This window comes from Melozone crissalis, unplaced genomic scaffold, assembly GCF_028551555.1.
Source record: "Melozone crissalis strain CALT ecotype California unplaced genomic scaffold, PUWL_Pcris_2 ptg000004l_1, whole genome shotgun sequence".
Classification (NCBI taxonomy): domain Eukaryota; kingdom Metazoa; phylum Chordata; class Aves; order Passeriformes; family Passerellidae; genus Melozone; species Melozone crissalis.
Window position 1 is genome coordinate 3,001,399 of NW_026535782.1, and position 16,868 is coordinate 3,018,266.

General features: G+C 40.7%; 1 protein-coding gene across 1 annotated transcript in view; it reads left to right on the plus strand.

Moving 5' to 3' along the window:
- The first annotated feature begins 11,567 nt into the window (after positions 1–11,567).
- Positions 11,568–16,868, plus strand: part of SEMA3C (semaphorin 3C) — a 113,603-nt gene continuing 108,302 nt past the window's right edge. The window contains exon 1 of the mRNA XM_054273814.1: positions 11,568–11,691. Coding sequence (XP_054129789.1) covers positions 11,589–11,691 — 103 coding nt within the window. The 5' untranslated portion in view covers positions 11,568–11,588. The remainder of the gene's footprint in view (positions 11,692–16,868) is intronic.

Sequence of the window (16,868 nt, forward strand, 5' to 3'; positions counted from 1 at the left end):
TTTAACTCTTTAACTTCCGTTTTCCTGGAGGGCATGAACAAGTGCTTAATGCCAACCCTGCCTTGGCACACTTCCTGAATTGTGTCCATAGGTAGAAACACGAACTTTTGGCTTTCTTGTCTTAGGTGGTAATTTCCAAACTGCAAAAGCAGTACTTTGCCTCTTCTTTGGTCTCCTCTTGCATCTTCAGACTATCTAGGAAAAGAGCATAGCACAGTGAACTATCCCTGTCCCAGTAACTTCTTTAAAGTATTCCTAATTAAAGAAGTATTCATATTTTTTTTTTACTTCATTTGTTCATGAGTGTGGATAATTACTATTTCCTACAATGTATGTGTGTATATTGAGATGCATTTTCTAGTCTAAGTGCATGAATAATGCCCTCTTATGGCAAAATTTAGAGATTTCCAAAAACTTATTTAGTCTAAGATCATTTACAGGCTAAATTTATGTCCAGGAAAAAAAACCCAACAAACAAAAAACCAACCAACCAACAACAAAAAACTCAAAACAACACTTATCCTGGAAAGAAAAAAATTATAACAAAAATTACACTGTGCATAATATTACAGTCATAATATGTTACACTAACTTTTCCATCTTTATGCTTCCTCCCATTCTCCAATATTTGAGAGGAAAAACCTGTCTTAAAAGCAGTTTTTAAACAATTAGGATAAAGGAACTCATTTTTGGAACACTTTAATGAGTGGTATTTGGCAGCTGCTAAATTAAATTGAATATACATAAAGCAAAGAGCAAGCATGTATTATATATATATTTATTGATATTGGCAACAAAGAGTTTAACTGATTTCTGAAAGTGTTTTTAATATAAGTAATGTGCAAGGAATAAATAGGCAAGAGTGCATTGAAGTATTACTGAAAATGTTTATCTCCAATTTCACAATCCTTTGGAAATACATTAAGATAAATTTGAAGTAGCACAAGTAAGTGTTTTAAATGTTAGCAATGGCAAAATGCCATATAATAAAGTTTTTAATAAATATTTTTTATCAATGCAGTGCTTGTCTTTTGACTTTTTTTTACTCCTAATTGACTTTGAATAATGGGCAATAAATAAATTGAATTTAAGTTAAAAAGGTGTTACTTTGGAGAAGATATTGTGTACTGGCTGCCATCCAGACTATATATTTTAATTTTTTTTAGTCTTTTTGGCTTAAAACAAACTACTGCTAATAGATTCAAATAAAGATTCAATTAACAGATGTTCTGGAGACATTCATATAAAAAAGATAAATATTTAGCGGAATGTTTATGTGCTCAAGAAAAAAAATATAAGCATAGACTCACTTTAAATTGTAGTTCTCTCAATAAAAAGCCAAGAACCAATTTAAAGCAATGGAAATTTTCAGTATGATAGCAAATTCTGAGGCTTGGTTCATAATGTGAGATGTGATACTGCATTTTGGGTGCATCAAGTGCTTCTATCAATCCTGTGCTAACTTTGAGTAGGCAACTAATAAAACAATAGCAATAAAGTGTATTTCCAATCCATAACAGCCAATAAACACATAGGTCAAAGTCTATGACTACTTCTAAGTACTTTTTTAGCTAATAAAATTTGATTCTAAGCAGATGATTTAATGTTATATTAAATTAACCCATATCCTGGTTGTCCTGAGGCCCAAAAGCCATACAAAGAATGGAACATACTCAGCAGACTCCCTTAAACCCCACTGAACACACACTGCCTTCATCAGCTTCTATCATCCAGCCAAGAGTTTGCTCAGGCTTTTTATGCAACACATTTTAATGAACAGTGTTCATACCATGGGGCAGCTTTCAAGAAAGGTTTTGGTGACTGAAGTAAGACAACTTAAAATACTGCAAAAAGCGTTTCTTAGAGCCTCTCAAAACATCTATTGCACTGACAGTGAAAAAAGGAAAACAGAGCTCCTATCCCCATGGAAGCAGGAGCATTTGGAGGCACCTGTGACAAAGGTTTCTCCCTTAGCACAGGCCACACTTCCTGAGACTTCACACAGTGAAGAACACAGTACAGAACACAATCAAAAGCACAGCTTCAATTTTATCTTCTTTAGGAGCTTAGTAGTGCAGTGGTATCAGTGTAACAAAGTACAAAAATGTCAGCATTGCACCTAAAACATCAGCATAACCCCAGCTGTACCACGCTGATTCCAGAGTCAAACCTTGCCTCACAGCAGACAACATGACAGTCTGTTTGAGAAATGGGGATCAGACTGCTGGAAGCAAGAATGCATTCCTTAGTGCTGTGGTAAAGTATTACAGCTTGTATTCTATAGTATCTCAATGTTTTCCACTTTGGGGAAGTTAAAGTGTATATTTGATTTATATTAAAATAGCCAATGCTTCTTTGGTTTCCTCAAGAAAATGGAAGAATGGTCATACTGGGTTACTTGAGAGATCTGGTTTAAAATCCCAACTCCTTTGAGAGCTAGGGCATAAGGCAAAAGGCAAAATTTATGTCTGATACATGGCAAAAACTTCCTTAGGGAGAATAAATGGAACAGTGGACAAGAGGACATGCTTAGGGAAGGACTAGGCACACATAGAATAGTCCTTCTGCTCCTCTTCTAAAGGAACAGCCTGCAGAATGCAAACAATATGTGGTCAGCAATTAGATGGCGAATACCATCAGTAAAGCTTAGTCTGTGCTTACAGAGGAACAAAACAAATCGAAGACTGTAAGGTATGCAGTCATTATTCTTGATTTGAAGATGAAGGATGGTAGGAAATAGGACTGTGCTGGTATATTATCCGGGACCAGACTGGTTTTCCATAATCAGGCTTGTAAGAGTGTTAAAAAATCATAAGCCTTCTTTTATTTTTTTATTTATTAAAAAAAAAAAAACCCAAACAGTAATTCATACAAGGCTCTACAAACACTGAAGTGGCTGAAACGATAACAAGAAGATACCTTACCAAAACTTCCTTCCAACAGAGTGAGAGGACTCCCTTGAGTGCTGTGAGCCCTGTAGATGCAGCATAGATCAAGTAGCAGGCTGTAGAGTGGCATGTGCTGGAAATGGCCATGACACTCAGGGCTATGTCACTGTCCCTTCTATCCTGCAGTAATCCCTTGCCTTCCCTCTCCTCTTATTTCTCTTTATCTGTTAGGATAAAAAGCTCCATAGCTGCTGCTGCTTTATTTCCCCGTGTGTTTATAGAACTCTTTGCGCCATACGACCTTCACTCCAAGTACTTCCAATGCATATATTACAAATTGTTGCCTCCACTATGCATTTGTGCTTTTTTCTGTTTGCAGCTTGCTTGGCCTGAAACCATCCTTGGTGCATCAACAATTCTTTCCTTTCTTTCAGTCAAGTCTTCATTATACATGTTCTTACTCATCAACTTGCAAAATAATGATTACTTGTTTGATTTCTTAAAAACTCAAACGCAGCTTTGTGCAAGAGCAGTGACTGGTTCTATTACTGACCTCACTTAGTCATAGTGGCTAAAAAGTGGAAAATCTGACTACAACACAGTCTTTCTCTGACAAACAGCAATAATGTGGCTGCCATACTAAAAAAGAGGAAGCATGAAAGCCTGGTAGCATACCAGGAACATGCTCACATCTTTGGTACAGGCACAGAAGGACTTATTTGATTATGACCTTGCCCAAATCACAGTCTCTTCAAAGGCAGAGTTCCTATCTATGAAGTGCAGGCTCAATGACTTCCAGAGAAGCCACTCAGGGAAGGGTTTATTAAATGAGACAACTGGACTTTTTTCAAGCTGAGAGCATAATGCTTTCCTCTGTTCCCATCCAGGTAGTAGTACTTCATTACTTGGTTACACCAACCCTGATCCTAAGCACCTAATTTTTCTTAAGCTCTGAAAAGACAAATTATCTCCTTTAAATGGACTTTCACAGAACCTTAAGCATTAAGAAGCAAACTGATCAATTCAGTTTGACAGCTCATTGTTGGTTACATGCCAGCAGTTTTATAAGGCTGTGACCTTGGTGAAGAATCTTGACCCTTCATGACCAGTCTGACACTGACCCACATGAACAAGGCCAATGACAAGGTGGGGCACACTATGTCCAAGGACCTTATGCCACCTCTGATCACACAGTGGTATCACCAGGAACTTTATCCTTATTATCTCCTGAATCCTTGAACTGTTGGTTGTGAAAAAGAATGTAAATTGCTGCTTGTATGAGCACACCGTCAAAACAAACACCTAATAGATTTCCCACAACAAAGTGCTGATATATTTCACGCTTTCCCTACTTCTTGTAACTCTAAGAAAGAAAATAAACAAGGATGAATTAATTGGATTACCTAATGACCCTGCATTTCTTTAAGGTGATTTGACACTCATAAATGAGGGCAGAGAAAATAGATGTTAATAGCATTTTCTCTAATCACTTGGAAGCTGACGTTTACTGTATACAGCATTCCTTTGATTTTTAAGGAAGGAATGAATTCCATTTGATGGTCACTTTATTATGCCTTTACTGCATCTTTCTTTATAATAGCTAGCACTTGATCTTGTCTTGATCTGTACTTGTGTTCAAAGCAGAATCTGATTATTAAGCCTATTGATCTTCACATTGGCTAGTTTTTGCCAATCCAGTGAAATGATCTGATTCTATTCCACTGTGCTGCCTTTAAACATCCAACTGCTTCTCAGAATGTTCCTATCTTTCTCCTCTTTATACTTCTTAGTTTCCTACTTCTTTTAAACCTGCGTTCCTTCCTGTCCTAATGCCTCCTACAAGATGTTCACTTCTTCAGGAGCTTAAAATCTAAGGGAGGGGAAACAAAACAAAACAAAACAAAACAAAACAAAAAGGCCATCCATCAAGCCCATATGCTAAGTAAAAATCCAAATCCACTCTTGTCTTTCTTATTACTGGCTACAGTTCATGTTTAGGTCTAAAGCTAGGCTTGGGTCCATTAAGATGACTTGTTTGGGTAAGAAGCAAACACCATGCACAGATACAACAAAATCAGCTCTATTTGTTTTGGCCAGGGGGATTTGCTTGCTCAGATCACACTGCAAGATCAGAACTGCTCCAACTCCGAAGCTGAGCGAGGGCCTGACTCTGTCCTCACATGTGTGATGTGACCCAGAATTACTGCCCCTGGTTATAAATCTCACATGCAAGGAAGAAGCAAATTGTACAAGAGATCATACTCTTTGTGTAATAGAGGAATGATTAAAAATCAGTTGCAAAGCACAGTCCAACTTACTTGTCCTCATCCCCGTGTTAGGCTGTAAAACACACAGCCTGGAAAGCAAGTGTCTTACATACTTTTCATTGAACTCACAGGGCTGATTCATGCCAGTTAATGCTGAAACCCCACCTCATAATTGGGAGAAGTAATTTCCATTCCATGAGTTTTGCTTGAAGCTAATGCATGCTATTACAAAACACCTAAAGTAAAACTTTAACCATTTCTCTTAGCCCAGCTGTGAAGTTCAAACTGCTTTTTAAAGTTAATTATCACGCTCTGACCTGCACATATACACATGTTAAATACAAATAAATCAATATGGCAAGCTTGTTCTTGTTTCAATTTGCTTTTTAAAATTAGCATTCTCTGCCTTTGCCTATCAGATATGAGTGTGATGGTATCTCGCAGATTAAAGTTTTGCATTTGTCTCTTTGTAGTTCATTTGCTATTTTATAAGCCCAAAGTCCATGAGGGAGTGTTGGAAAGCCCCATAATTTTCCTCAGTGTTCCATTTTACCTCTTGATCTCCAATGTAGCTAGCACATGTGAAGAAGTGCAGCAAGCCAGATGGCCCTGCAGTGTCCATACATACACAAAATCCCTGACAAACACAAGTGACTTTAACTAACGCTGATGTGGATTCATGCTTGAGCATTATTCTTTTTGTTCTATTTTTTCTTTATTTTGAGGAGTATGTGTTTGTGCTCTTACCTAGAAAATCAGTACTATAAAAGAAAAAAACAGACTTTTCTATTAAAGGAAAAATATTTGGGGAGGATAGAATCATCATAAATTCTACTGTTGGTATTTCAGGCTAACATCCTTTTTTTCCTCTGACTGGTATCATCACCTATTACACATCTCCCCAAAATCTCCTAGAAGAGAAAGATTTTCGTATTTGTTCTGTGGTTTTCTGTGTATTTTCCTTTGAATCACCCTGTGTAGATCACAGCAAGAGGGAGAACACTGTCTTGACTGATTCACTTCTGTTGCTTGGCATGACAATCTCTAATTGCACTTAGTTGTGGGGATTTTCCAAAGCACAAAAGTGACTTCTCCTTTTGCCAGGGTGCTGCTGTCAGACTGAGGCATTTGGACACCACCACAACTCAAGGATGAGCAGCATCATGTTCACAACCACACTGCCTGCCCATGGAGAGACCTGAGAGCTTAGTTTAAACCACTCTCTGGGACAGCAAGTGTTCACACATTTCTCTGTAGTTTATTTGTGTTAAGGAGGAGATTGGAAGAGCACCAATGTTTTTAAGGACTCGTGATCTCAAGAGTTTGGTTCATCTAAAAGCATCAGTGAATTAATCTTCAAGACATGATCTGAAGTGGATCAAGCTTTCAAAAATTCTGGATCCATTTATTTTCTGGCATCAGCTGCAAATCTGACTTTTCATTTCAGAGGACAGGCCATCCTATACTTTTGTATCCTCTGGGATGGTAAGTGCCATACAGTATTGAAATTTCTTGCTTGAAGAAAGCACAAACTTTGCTAGCCTGGCACTGAAGCCTGGGGGATACACCATCTTTGAAATACCTGTGACCCTCACTCATGTAAAAGAGCCTTTACACAAAGTAACCAACAGACACAGGCCATAAAAGCAATCCACATGTATAGACAAAATTTGTTTAGTCAGGGTGCTGTGTTCAGGCTACTCCCTCATCTCTGGCTATAATACCACCACTATTATTGACTGCTTGGGTTAGTATGGCCAGAGTGTGTAACAGTTGGAAACAAACTCGAACTTGAGCATGTGCACACTCATTGTGGGTACTTGTTTACTGGTTAACATATTGCTGGCTGTGGGAGATGTCTCCAAGTGCACCACAAGATGTGCTCCCTCTAAGTCCTGCCGAGAGACCCACACTGCCTTGACCAGATCAGAGACATCTATCTCTGCAAAAGTGAAAATCTTGATCCAAAAGGAGTTTAAACCCAACAGGTTAGAGCAGCACAGAATATGCTTGCAAGACAGTTTAGGAAAACCTAAGTGATGGTTTTTAAGCCAAACCCCAAGTGATGTTGCTTGGAAAATCCTCGGCTGTAACAGAGTCGACACCTTGGACAAATTTTTCAGTGCTGTCCCGCTGCTGTAAGAGCACAAATCTCACCAAACGGGAAAGACTCCTCAGCGTATCTTGGGGAAAGCTGAGCTTGAGCAAATACAGCTCCCAATCTCCCAAAAAAAAGGTTTCTGAAAGTTGGGGTAAAACATCTGGATCAATCAGAGGGCTGAATCCAACCACTGTTCTAACACTCCTCTTACTCTTCTTCGCTTTTAAAGTTTTAAATATGGGGAATAGATCGAGGGGAGTGGGTCTGCCTGTTACCCAGTTCCCCGTCACGGCCGCCCGCTCCCGTTCCCTCTGCACAGTGACCCCTGCCGGCCTCCGCCCTCTCCCGCATCCCCGCGGCCGCGCCGGGGCCGGCTCCGCTCCCGGCCCGGGGCCGCTCTGCCCCGGCCCCACCAGCGCTCCGGCAGCCCCGGCACGGCCCGTCCGGCGGGGCAGAAACTTTCCGGGCGAGTTTCGCTCCCGCTCCGGGCGCGATGGGCCGGGGGCTGCGGCGGCCGAGCCCCGCGGGGCCGAGCGCGGGCGCTGCGCCCCTGAGGCCGCCGTGCACGCCCCTTGCGCCCCTCAGCCCGCCATGCGCGCCTCTCTGCGCTCCCTGCGCGCCCCTCAGCCCGCCATGCGCGCCTCTCTGCGCGCTCCTTGCGCCCCTCTGCCCGCCCCTTTCGTCCCTCAGCCTGCCCTGCGCGCTGCCCGCGGCGCTGCCTGGGGCGGGCGGCCGGGCCGGGCGGCAGCCGGCGGCGCGCAGGGCGGGGTGTGGCCTCGCCATTATTTATGAGCTCCAGCCCCTATTTGCTCAGCTAATGATGCACCGGCGGCCGCCTCGCCTCGCCTCGCCGGAGCGGCGGCCAGGGCAGGGCAGCGCCTGTAACTGGAAACCAGCGCCGGCACCGCGCGGCCGCTCCATTCACTCCTAGGTGCGTGCTTGCGCGCAGGGGAGAAGCGCTCCCTGAGCCTCAGGAGTCACTGCCAGGATTATTGCACAGAGGAGCCGGGAGTATCTTTACAACCACCACGAGGAGAGACTTTTCTTCTTTTTCCCTGTTTTTTCTCTTTTTTTTTTTTTTATTTTATTTATTTTACTCTCTGCCGTGAACCAGGTTTGGAATTAAAATGTTCTGGTAGCAGGAGTGGAGTCTATAAACTGATAGAAACCAGAGAGAAATCAGTATTACTGCTGCTTCCAATAGCCGGGTAAGCATAACTTAAAGTTCTCTTTCTTTTCTGTAATAGATGTGAAATGTCTCTGATGGTTGGAATTTGCTGCTGTTCACAGACAGTTAAACCAATGCTTTCCGAATTGGCACAGTCCGTGTTTGGCAGGGTTTTTTAGTCTTTTTTTTTTTCTCCTTAATTTATCTTCTTTGCTCTGCCAAATGATTTTCCTTACAGGATTTAGGGGTAGGACCAGGCTGTAGCAGATGACACCTGCGCAGCGCTTCCTAGCAAAGCGATACTTTCCAGAAGCCGTGCAGCATGCTGCCAGCGACCTCCGTGGCAGCGAAACTTCACTACTTCACTTTCGTAGCGGTTTCTCTGTTTGCGTACAGTTAACGCTAGAATGTAAGAACAGAAATGCAATTAGACACTGCTTTTTGTCTGTCCTGTTGGATTCTAAAGTACTTGCAAGGCTTTAGGTCTGTGTGTTGTCAGCAGAGATCATGTGCACTGGACGTGCTGAATATAGTATCATGACTTACTGAGATAAATTCAGAGCTGGGATATAAGCCCACAGCAAGAGTCAAACCTGCAATGAGCTGTCAGTTACCAGCTCTGTGAATCTCTGAAATTAAACCTATTTCCATTAGTTAACTCACATGTCAGGCACCCTGAGGTACCTTTTTGTCACTATATGCATTTAATATTTATGTGTCTAACAGCTAGGTAGGAACCATGCTGCTCAGCACTTGAATCTTATATTTGCCTGTCACTTCTGTGTTAACGGTGAAGATCTGCAATTTGAGCAATGAGATGTAGCAATGTTTCACTCCTCTAACTGATTACGCTAGAATTGGCAGGAGGCATGAGAGTGGGAGGGAAAGAGAGCTGAAAGGGGTTTTTTTCTATTATTGTTTCCTACAGTATAATTTAAAGGAAGAAGGAAAGCCACACACTTGTTCCTCTTTGACTTTTTATCTATATTGCAAAGAAAGCATAGTGTTACTACTGTAAAATACTTATCCCATTGCATTTGTTAAACCACATGTTCTATATGATTGGCTATTTATTTTGGCATGACAAAGAAATTTTATTGGGATTTAATGCCATTTCTCTCTTAGAAGAGGAGTAAGTTAAAGGATATTCCATGGGCAAGTCACAAGGCTTTAAATTTAAAGCCCACAGAGCAACATTAGTACTAGAGTTCGTGCAGCCTGTTTAAAAATTATTCTTGGCAAAAGCTCTGCAACTATCATTTTATTAGTTAACAGACCCTTAGAGATGATTTGGAACTGGGCCAGAATGGATATGTTTTTTCCTACAGACCCGATCTGTAGCTGGCAAATTTCTGACAAGGTTGTTTTTGTCAATTAGCAGAGTTGTAGAATTGCTTGATCTCCGTGCATTTCCCACTACTCAGAGCAGATAATGAGGGAGAGTTCAGAGTGTGGGCTGCAGAGCTCTGCGCTTTCATGCGCGCTCTCCTTCCCACCCCCAGCCTGGTGAGAAGTCCTCATGCAAAGAGAGAAGCCTTTCCAAGCGATTTACAGTGAGTGGATGGGGAATGACAGGGGTGGTAACGAGATACGGGGCTTTTACCGCTAAATCAGTGGTGTGGATCCAGCCCAAGCCAGTGCTGACCTAAAGTCATCCCTGCCTGACAGCTCATTCCTGCCGGGTGCTCACAGCCGGTCCCTTAAGGACAGGTGTGAGCCTCAGAGGGACAGGATGAGCGAGGCTGTAGAAACACTGGCTGTAGAAATACTGGCTTCCACTGGAGGGACTGTAGTGCTGGAGCAGAGCTGAGGTGAAGATTGCCAAGCTGACTGCACAGGTAACAAGTCTCTTAATAAAAATAAATGTACAGCCTTTAGGGATGTCTTCCAGCTATAGGGGTTGTGACTTTCAAAGTGCTTCCTGTTGCCATAAAATCAAGTATGTCACCTGAGTGATTAACTAATAAGTGGTGTCTAGTAGAAAGGCTATTTGCATCAAAAAGAAATATATATATATATAAAAGCAGTGAAATAAAATGGACCTAAAATGACAGCATTATGTATTCTCACTTTTGCAGCTGAGCTGACAAAGTTGTTACAGTAGATGAAATTAAGTTTTCACTTCACAGTTTTTGGAGAGATGCAGTTTAGTAGCAGATGTGAATCAGATATGCACTGCTCAGCTTCTGATGGTTGCTGGGCTTTTTGCATCTGGTCTGAAGTCCATTAGAAAAGACACTTTCCTCCAGTGATTTCAGTAATCTCAAGTCCTTCTTGAACTAAGAAAAGATACAGAGTTCTGGAGTGTTTTCTGAGTCTCTGAGATGCTCAGGCTTCTCAGCAGTTAACTCCTATAAATGAAGGTTCAGCAAATGTGCAGGAGAAGTAGCAGATATATCAAGCGTGGTATCATTGTCCAACTCTGGGATTCTTAGTGCCCTGTAAGAGTCAGTGAGAGCAGGTGTGTATCCTGAAAGGAGCTAGCCCAAAAAGCAAACGTTGACTAACAGTTTCAAGTGTGTTGAAATACTTTTGGTTTCACAGTTTTGAAATTAATGACGTACATAGCCAGAATTTTTTAAAGAAAAACTTCAGGGTGATTAGAGAGCTCAGCTTGCTAAAACTTAAATCTCATTTCCAAGCACCTTTGATTTCAGATGTTTAAAGAAAAGAAAAAAAAAAAACCCAAACAATCAATAACCCAAACCTCCCCCCCGCTCAACATGAGAGAGATGTCTAAAAATATCAGCCAGATTTTTATTCGTGAAACTTTATCTCCTGTCCTTGCTTTGCTCTGCCTTGACATTTAGCATAATTATATTTCCAGCAGGTGGAATTGTCTTCATTTTAAATAAACTGAGTGTAGTGCTGTGGTCTGCCCTAGCCAAAAGTTGGGCTCTCTTGGTTCCTGCTAACAGGCAGAGAGTTTCCTCTTGTGCCAGCACAGAAAACTGCTGGGGAAAGCCACTTTGAGATGCACAAAGGAAAAAACAGGAGTGCTGTACCTCCTTCACATCAGTAATTATGGCTTTAGCTGGAAGAGGCCTCCAACACAATCTTTCCATACTTTTGTTTTTGCTCCACAAGAGTGTATGAGAAGAGTAATGTGATATATCTCTCTTTCAGGTTTCATTTCTTGGATATTAAGTTGCAAATCTGAAGAGATGGCGTTTCTTGCAGTGAACGTGTTGATTGGGATATTTATTTACTTTAGCAGTGTAAAAGGATCTTCCCAGCCTCAAGCAAGGGTGTTCCTAACATTCAATGGTAAGAAAGAAGATAAACATTCTTAAATAAATGTTATGATTGAACATTTTCTTCTTCTCCTCAAATTCAATAACCAAGTAGAAACTGGCATTTTGATCTGTGTCCACAATTACAGTTTTTGGTTTGTTGCTGAGGCACCTGTCAGCCTAAATTTGATTCTCTTACCAGAGTCTACCTATTGCTGTAATGCATATTTAATATATAATTAATAATTAGTGGACTTTTTATTTTGGATTATTATGACTTACTAACAATTAAAGGCTTGTTTCTTATCTGTAATTTTGCTTGGAAAAAATGTAACACATTACATGTGGTGGAGAGTATTAATGATTTGAGTTGCTTTCCTTTTCAGTCAACTGAAACACTTTATATTCTGAAAATGAGGCTGCCTGAAGTTTTACCAGAATAGTTAGCCAGGCACAGAGTCCTTTGGAAAAATTCCATTCCTTGTGCACTTTGTGCTCTGTGTAGGATGTACATACCCTGTAGCAGTCACTGATGCCTTCATACTGTAACCCAGCAATGAAAATTATCATTTTCAAAAGAAAGTTTCTTTTACTTCTGAAGTGCTGAGCAGTACCTCATTGCTGCAATTGTACCAGTATTGCTTTTAATAGTAAAGTAACTTATTCTTCTATTTTTAAATGCTGATTTTAGCCACCACTTCAGAATGTGTGTGTTCTTCAGCTTACAGTGCCTGTTAAATCTGAGCTGAAACTTTCTGTCACTAATTATAGAGGCATTGAGTTTCTCCAGCCCTCTGCCTTTTCTCTGATTGTCTTTGAGGCAGGAGGGCTTGCTACTTCCTGTGCCAATACTGCTTGCATTAGGATGGCTTCTGTGGTTCATTAGTGCAGGGATGCCCTGCCACTGCCTTGGGAATACTCTGTGTGCTCTGAACATCTCTAAGAATTGCTTGAAAAATAGTCAGAGCTAGTCAGTATCTCAAACTTCTACTTGCTACAATGATCAGTAACTATGTAAACATGAGACTGAGAGACATCCAGAAGGAGGCTGTCAAGTTAGATCTTCAGCAAATACCAACCAGGGTTTGAATAATTAAATTATAGAACAAGGAGCCCTAAACTGATGAATGCAGTACTTAATAGGTGTAAAATAGCATGGCTCCACTAAAAGCAATAGTAGGAATTGAGTTCCAAGAGGGAATTCAAATGAAGAAGTAGGGATAGGAGTTTATTTTCCTTGTATATAGTCTGCAGTGGTTTTGGTGGAGATGGAGCTGTTTTGGCACAACTCAACACAGAGGCAAGTTTGGCTGTGGTTGTGTGTTACATTGTAGGTTTGCCACAGTTATGCACAACAGGCTGATTTAGATTGCCACATCTCCTTGGTGGCCTTGAAAGTAATCTGAGCTTCCCTTGATCTCTGGTATGACCATGAAGTAGGAAGTGTTCGTGTCTTGAGGCATTCAACCTTGTGAATGGGAAAGAATTATAACGAGAGGAAAATGGTTTTAAGAGAAACTCAAGAGCTTTTGTCTCATCACAGGTATCCTGCAAGGCTGAAACAGTGAAGCAGCCATAGGGCAAAAGACCCCAAACCCAGGAATTAAAAAAAAATACTGAATTAAAACCTTAGTTTCTGTGTTTCCTGGGAGGAGGTTGTCCCCCCTTCCTTTAGAAGGGGCTATGACAGCTTCATGCTGCAGGGACCCCTTTGTCTGGTCAGGTCCTTGGGCCCCAAGGGCTCTGTCCCCTGTGCCAGCCCTGGGGACACAGCCTTGCCCCACCAGTTCCTGCTGGAACCCTCCTTGGCTGCCTTGGTTAGAGAGCCTTGCAGTGCTATCTGATTTTCTTAAAACTGACTTTTTACTCTCCCTCATACTTAACAGCCAACCTTTGAAGAAGAAATTACATTTCTAGGTCCTAAATTTTTATTTGGTCTTTTGAAGTCATAAAAGTAAAAAATGAACGATGTGTTTTTACAATATGAGAAGTATGTCTGAAATAAAAAGCTAATCTTTTTGTGTAATATATAAACAGAAGTTTTATTTTTAAACCTGATTTCCAGATGGTAAGAAACAACTTTCATTATGTGAAAAGAGTTTGCAGGTTGTTGTATATACCAAGGTAATGGTCCCACCTGTAGTATGAATTTCTGTTCTATAAATCTTTGTTTGCGTACATGAGTAGAGATGTAATAGAAAAAGGTGAAACTTTGTATTGTTCTCTAGCTATTGTTCTCTAGTGTCACAACACATTTTTTCTTCATAAGCTGCTTCATAACTTCTTGTTTTTAAATCATGTAGAAATACCAAGTTATTTGGCAGTCTCCTTGCCCTGAGAAGCTGTCAGTTTTTGTGGAGAATTGTCACTCTTTTAAAGTGCATCATTTGAAAATAAAACCATAATTAGGACTCCTTATGTTTTAAATGACATTAGACAATGAAGACAAGTCATTCAAGCTTAGGATACTTATGTGATATTTTTCAGGTTCTGAATTGGATTTGGCTCAGTGTCTACAATTACATTGCATAAGTTTTGGGGGTAGAGTGTATACAGGAGGAGAAAATGAGTGATGCTTTTCAAAGCTAACCTGCTCCTTCAGGATCAAGTCAATTGAGCTTATTCACATTGCAGCATTTCTCATGGGAAAATCCAGCAAGTATCTTGACCTATTCTGTTTTTCATCAGGAAAGATAAAAATGCGAATCATTTGAATCATGGGCTGCTTTTCTCTTTGCCATCTACTTCATTAAGAATCAAATGTAATTAAAAAGTGCGCCTGGGTAATACCTCAAGAGCCTGATAATAGGGATTTTGCAATTAACTTCAATGGATGAAGGACTGCAACCCTAACTTCTGTTTCTGAAATCAAAAGCCTGGCCCCCTGTCTAATTAAAATGTAGTTCATGCCTTAGCTGAGGCTGTTAACTGTGGGTATGACGTGAGTGTGGAACTTACTGCTGTCTGCACCCCGAGTGCCTTGGAAATTGCTGTGCTGCACAGAACCCTGAGGCCTGATTCCTATTGCTTGCACCTTGTATAGACATTTACTCAGCTGGAAGGAAAGGTCAGGCTGGAGCTGAGCTAATGCTTTGCTCAGGTGAACGTGGTAAAGCAGGGACTGGGCCTTGGAGAATCAGGCAAAGGGGCTCTGGGTGTGCCTGGGGCGATTTTGTGTGACCTGATTGTCCTGTTCAAGGGGGATGGCTCACACCACTGGTACCTGTACAAGGTCTGCACTTGAAGAGCTGCTGCAGCTGAAGAAAAAAAAGATGGCCCCAGGCTTTTCCTATTCTGAAATTGCAAAGATGTGAAGCCTGTGGCGCAGCAGGTGCAGCAGTGCTGGGAATCATCTGCTGTGTTCCTGTTCAGTTTTCAGGAGTGAGGCAACCTGGGATGGGGGAAGCAAAGCACTCAACATGTCTCCCTGCACCATTAGTACACTATTTCCCCTCCTCCTGCCTCTTCTGGCTCCTTGTCCCTGGAATAGATAGTTTTTAATCTACTTAAATCACCTATCATGATTTAAAGCACCATAGTTTATTTTCTCTTCATAGCAAAAGACTTACCTTATCTGTTTATCAACAATCAAGTGTGGTGCCTGCTGTTTCTCAAGCTCCATGCATTCCTTCTTGTCACTGCATGTTCCTGAACAGATAATTGGCAGCTGTATCCTTCAGTCTTCACAGGGAAAAAGCCTTTCTGAAATCAGTGGGAGTATTACCAGAAAAAGGAAGGAGGTACTAGACTCCAGGTTAGTGTCAGACTTTGTTTCATTCCAACTCCAAGAGACTCGGAATGAAACAGACCTTTTGGGTTTTGTTGCAGCCCTAAAATGCTGAGCCATACCATTTTAACATCAAATTCTGAATTTATTGAAGCAGATAGTGATTTTTTTTAAATATTAAAGCAGATAGTGTATTTTTTAAAATACACTCAAACAAAGCTTCTTTGGGATTTAAATTTATACGGTGATACACAACAAAGTGATAATTTCACAATTTACTGGGAACATGTAATGCATTCCTGCCTTAAATGTCTGGTCTAGCAGATATTTCCCATGCAGATTCTTTTATTGTCTGCAGTGAAAATTCCATATGAGAAGTGGATCAAGGCTAATTTGCAGACAGTTTTGTTCTTCTCTTTGTTATAAAATTACTAGAACACGTAAAGGAATTTTAAGAAAGTATCAGTCAGATTCATTAATGACAATTAAAGTGCATAAAATGTCACCAGAGCAACAGCAGCACTTATTCAACTGTCAACATATTTTAAAAGATTTAATGCAACCCCTGTGGTTACCCTCAAGGAAAAATAAAGGAACTGAGAACCATTTTCCTTGCGCTCTTGAGCAACAGCAGTACAACTTGTTTTTAAACAATCCCTCATTGTAATGTTAATGTTACCACAGTTAATAAAAAGTTCATTTATTATTTGAGGGACTTTGTGCTGATGACAGTCTAGTAGGCAAAGGTTTACACTCATATAGTTGATTGGATCTTTTTTGGTGTCCGTGGAATGAAAGTTATTTACGAAATGAAGTAGAAGTAAAGCATTAAAAGAGAGGAGGAAAAAAGAAAGAGATCCATGGTTTAATTTTGTTTACATACAGAACTTACCTTGAATGTTCATATAGTTGCTTGATTTTTAGCAAATTGTTGGTAGTATTTTCTCAAAATTAACTGATTTGATGGTTTCACAGCTTCATGGATCTTAAATAATGTTAATTTATAAAGTGTTGAGCACCAACAATATGAAAACCTTTCCAATTTAATTGTCTCTCACTGGAGATCTAAAAAAACTTTATTTGAATACACCCAACTAAAAATAAAGTACTATTTTATCTTTAGTAGTGAAGATTGGTTTTTACAGTTATAGAATCACAGAATGCTAGGGGGTTGGAATGGATCTTAATAGATCTGGTTCCAACATCCCCTGACATGAGCAGGGATTCCTCCCATTAGACCAGGTTGCTTAAGGCTTTATCCATGCTGCCCTTGAACACTGCCAGGTTGGCATATCCACACTCTCCCTGGCAACCTGTTTCAGTGTCTAACCACTCAAGAGTACAAAAATTCTTCCTGATATCTAACCTAAATTCACCCCTCTTTCAGTTTCTGCCCATTTCTCCTTGTCCCGTCACTCCTGCCGAAGAGCCTTTCTCTGGCTTCTCTGTCGCCCCTTCAGATGCTGGAAGGTCTCTGGTTGCTG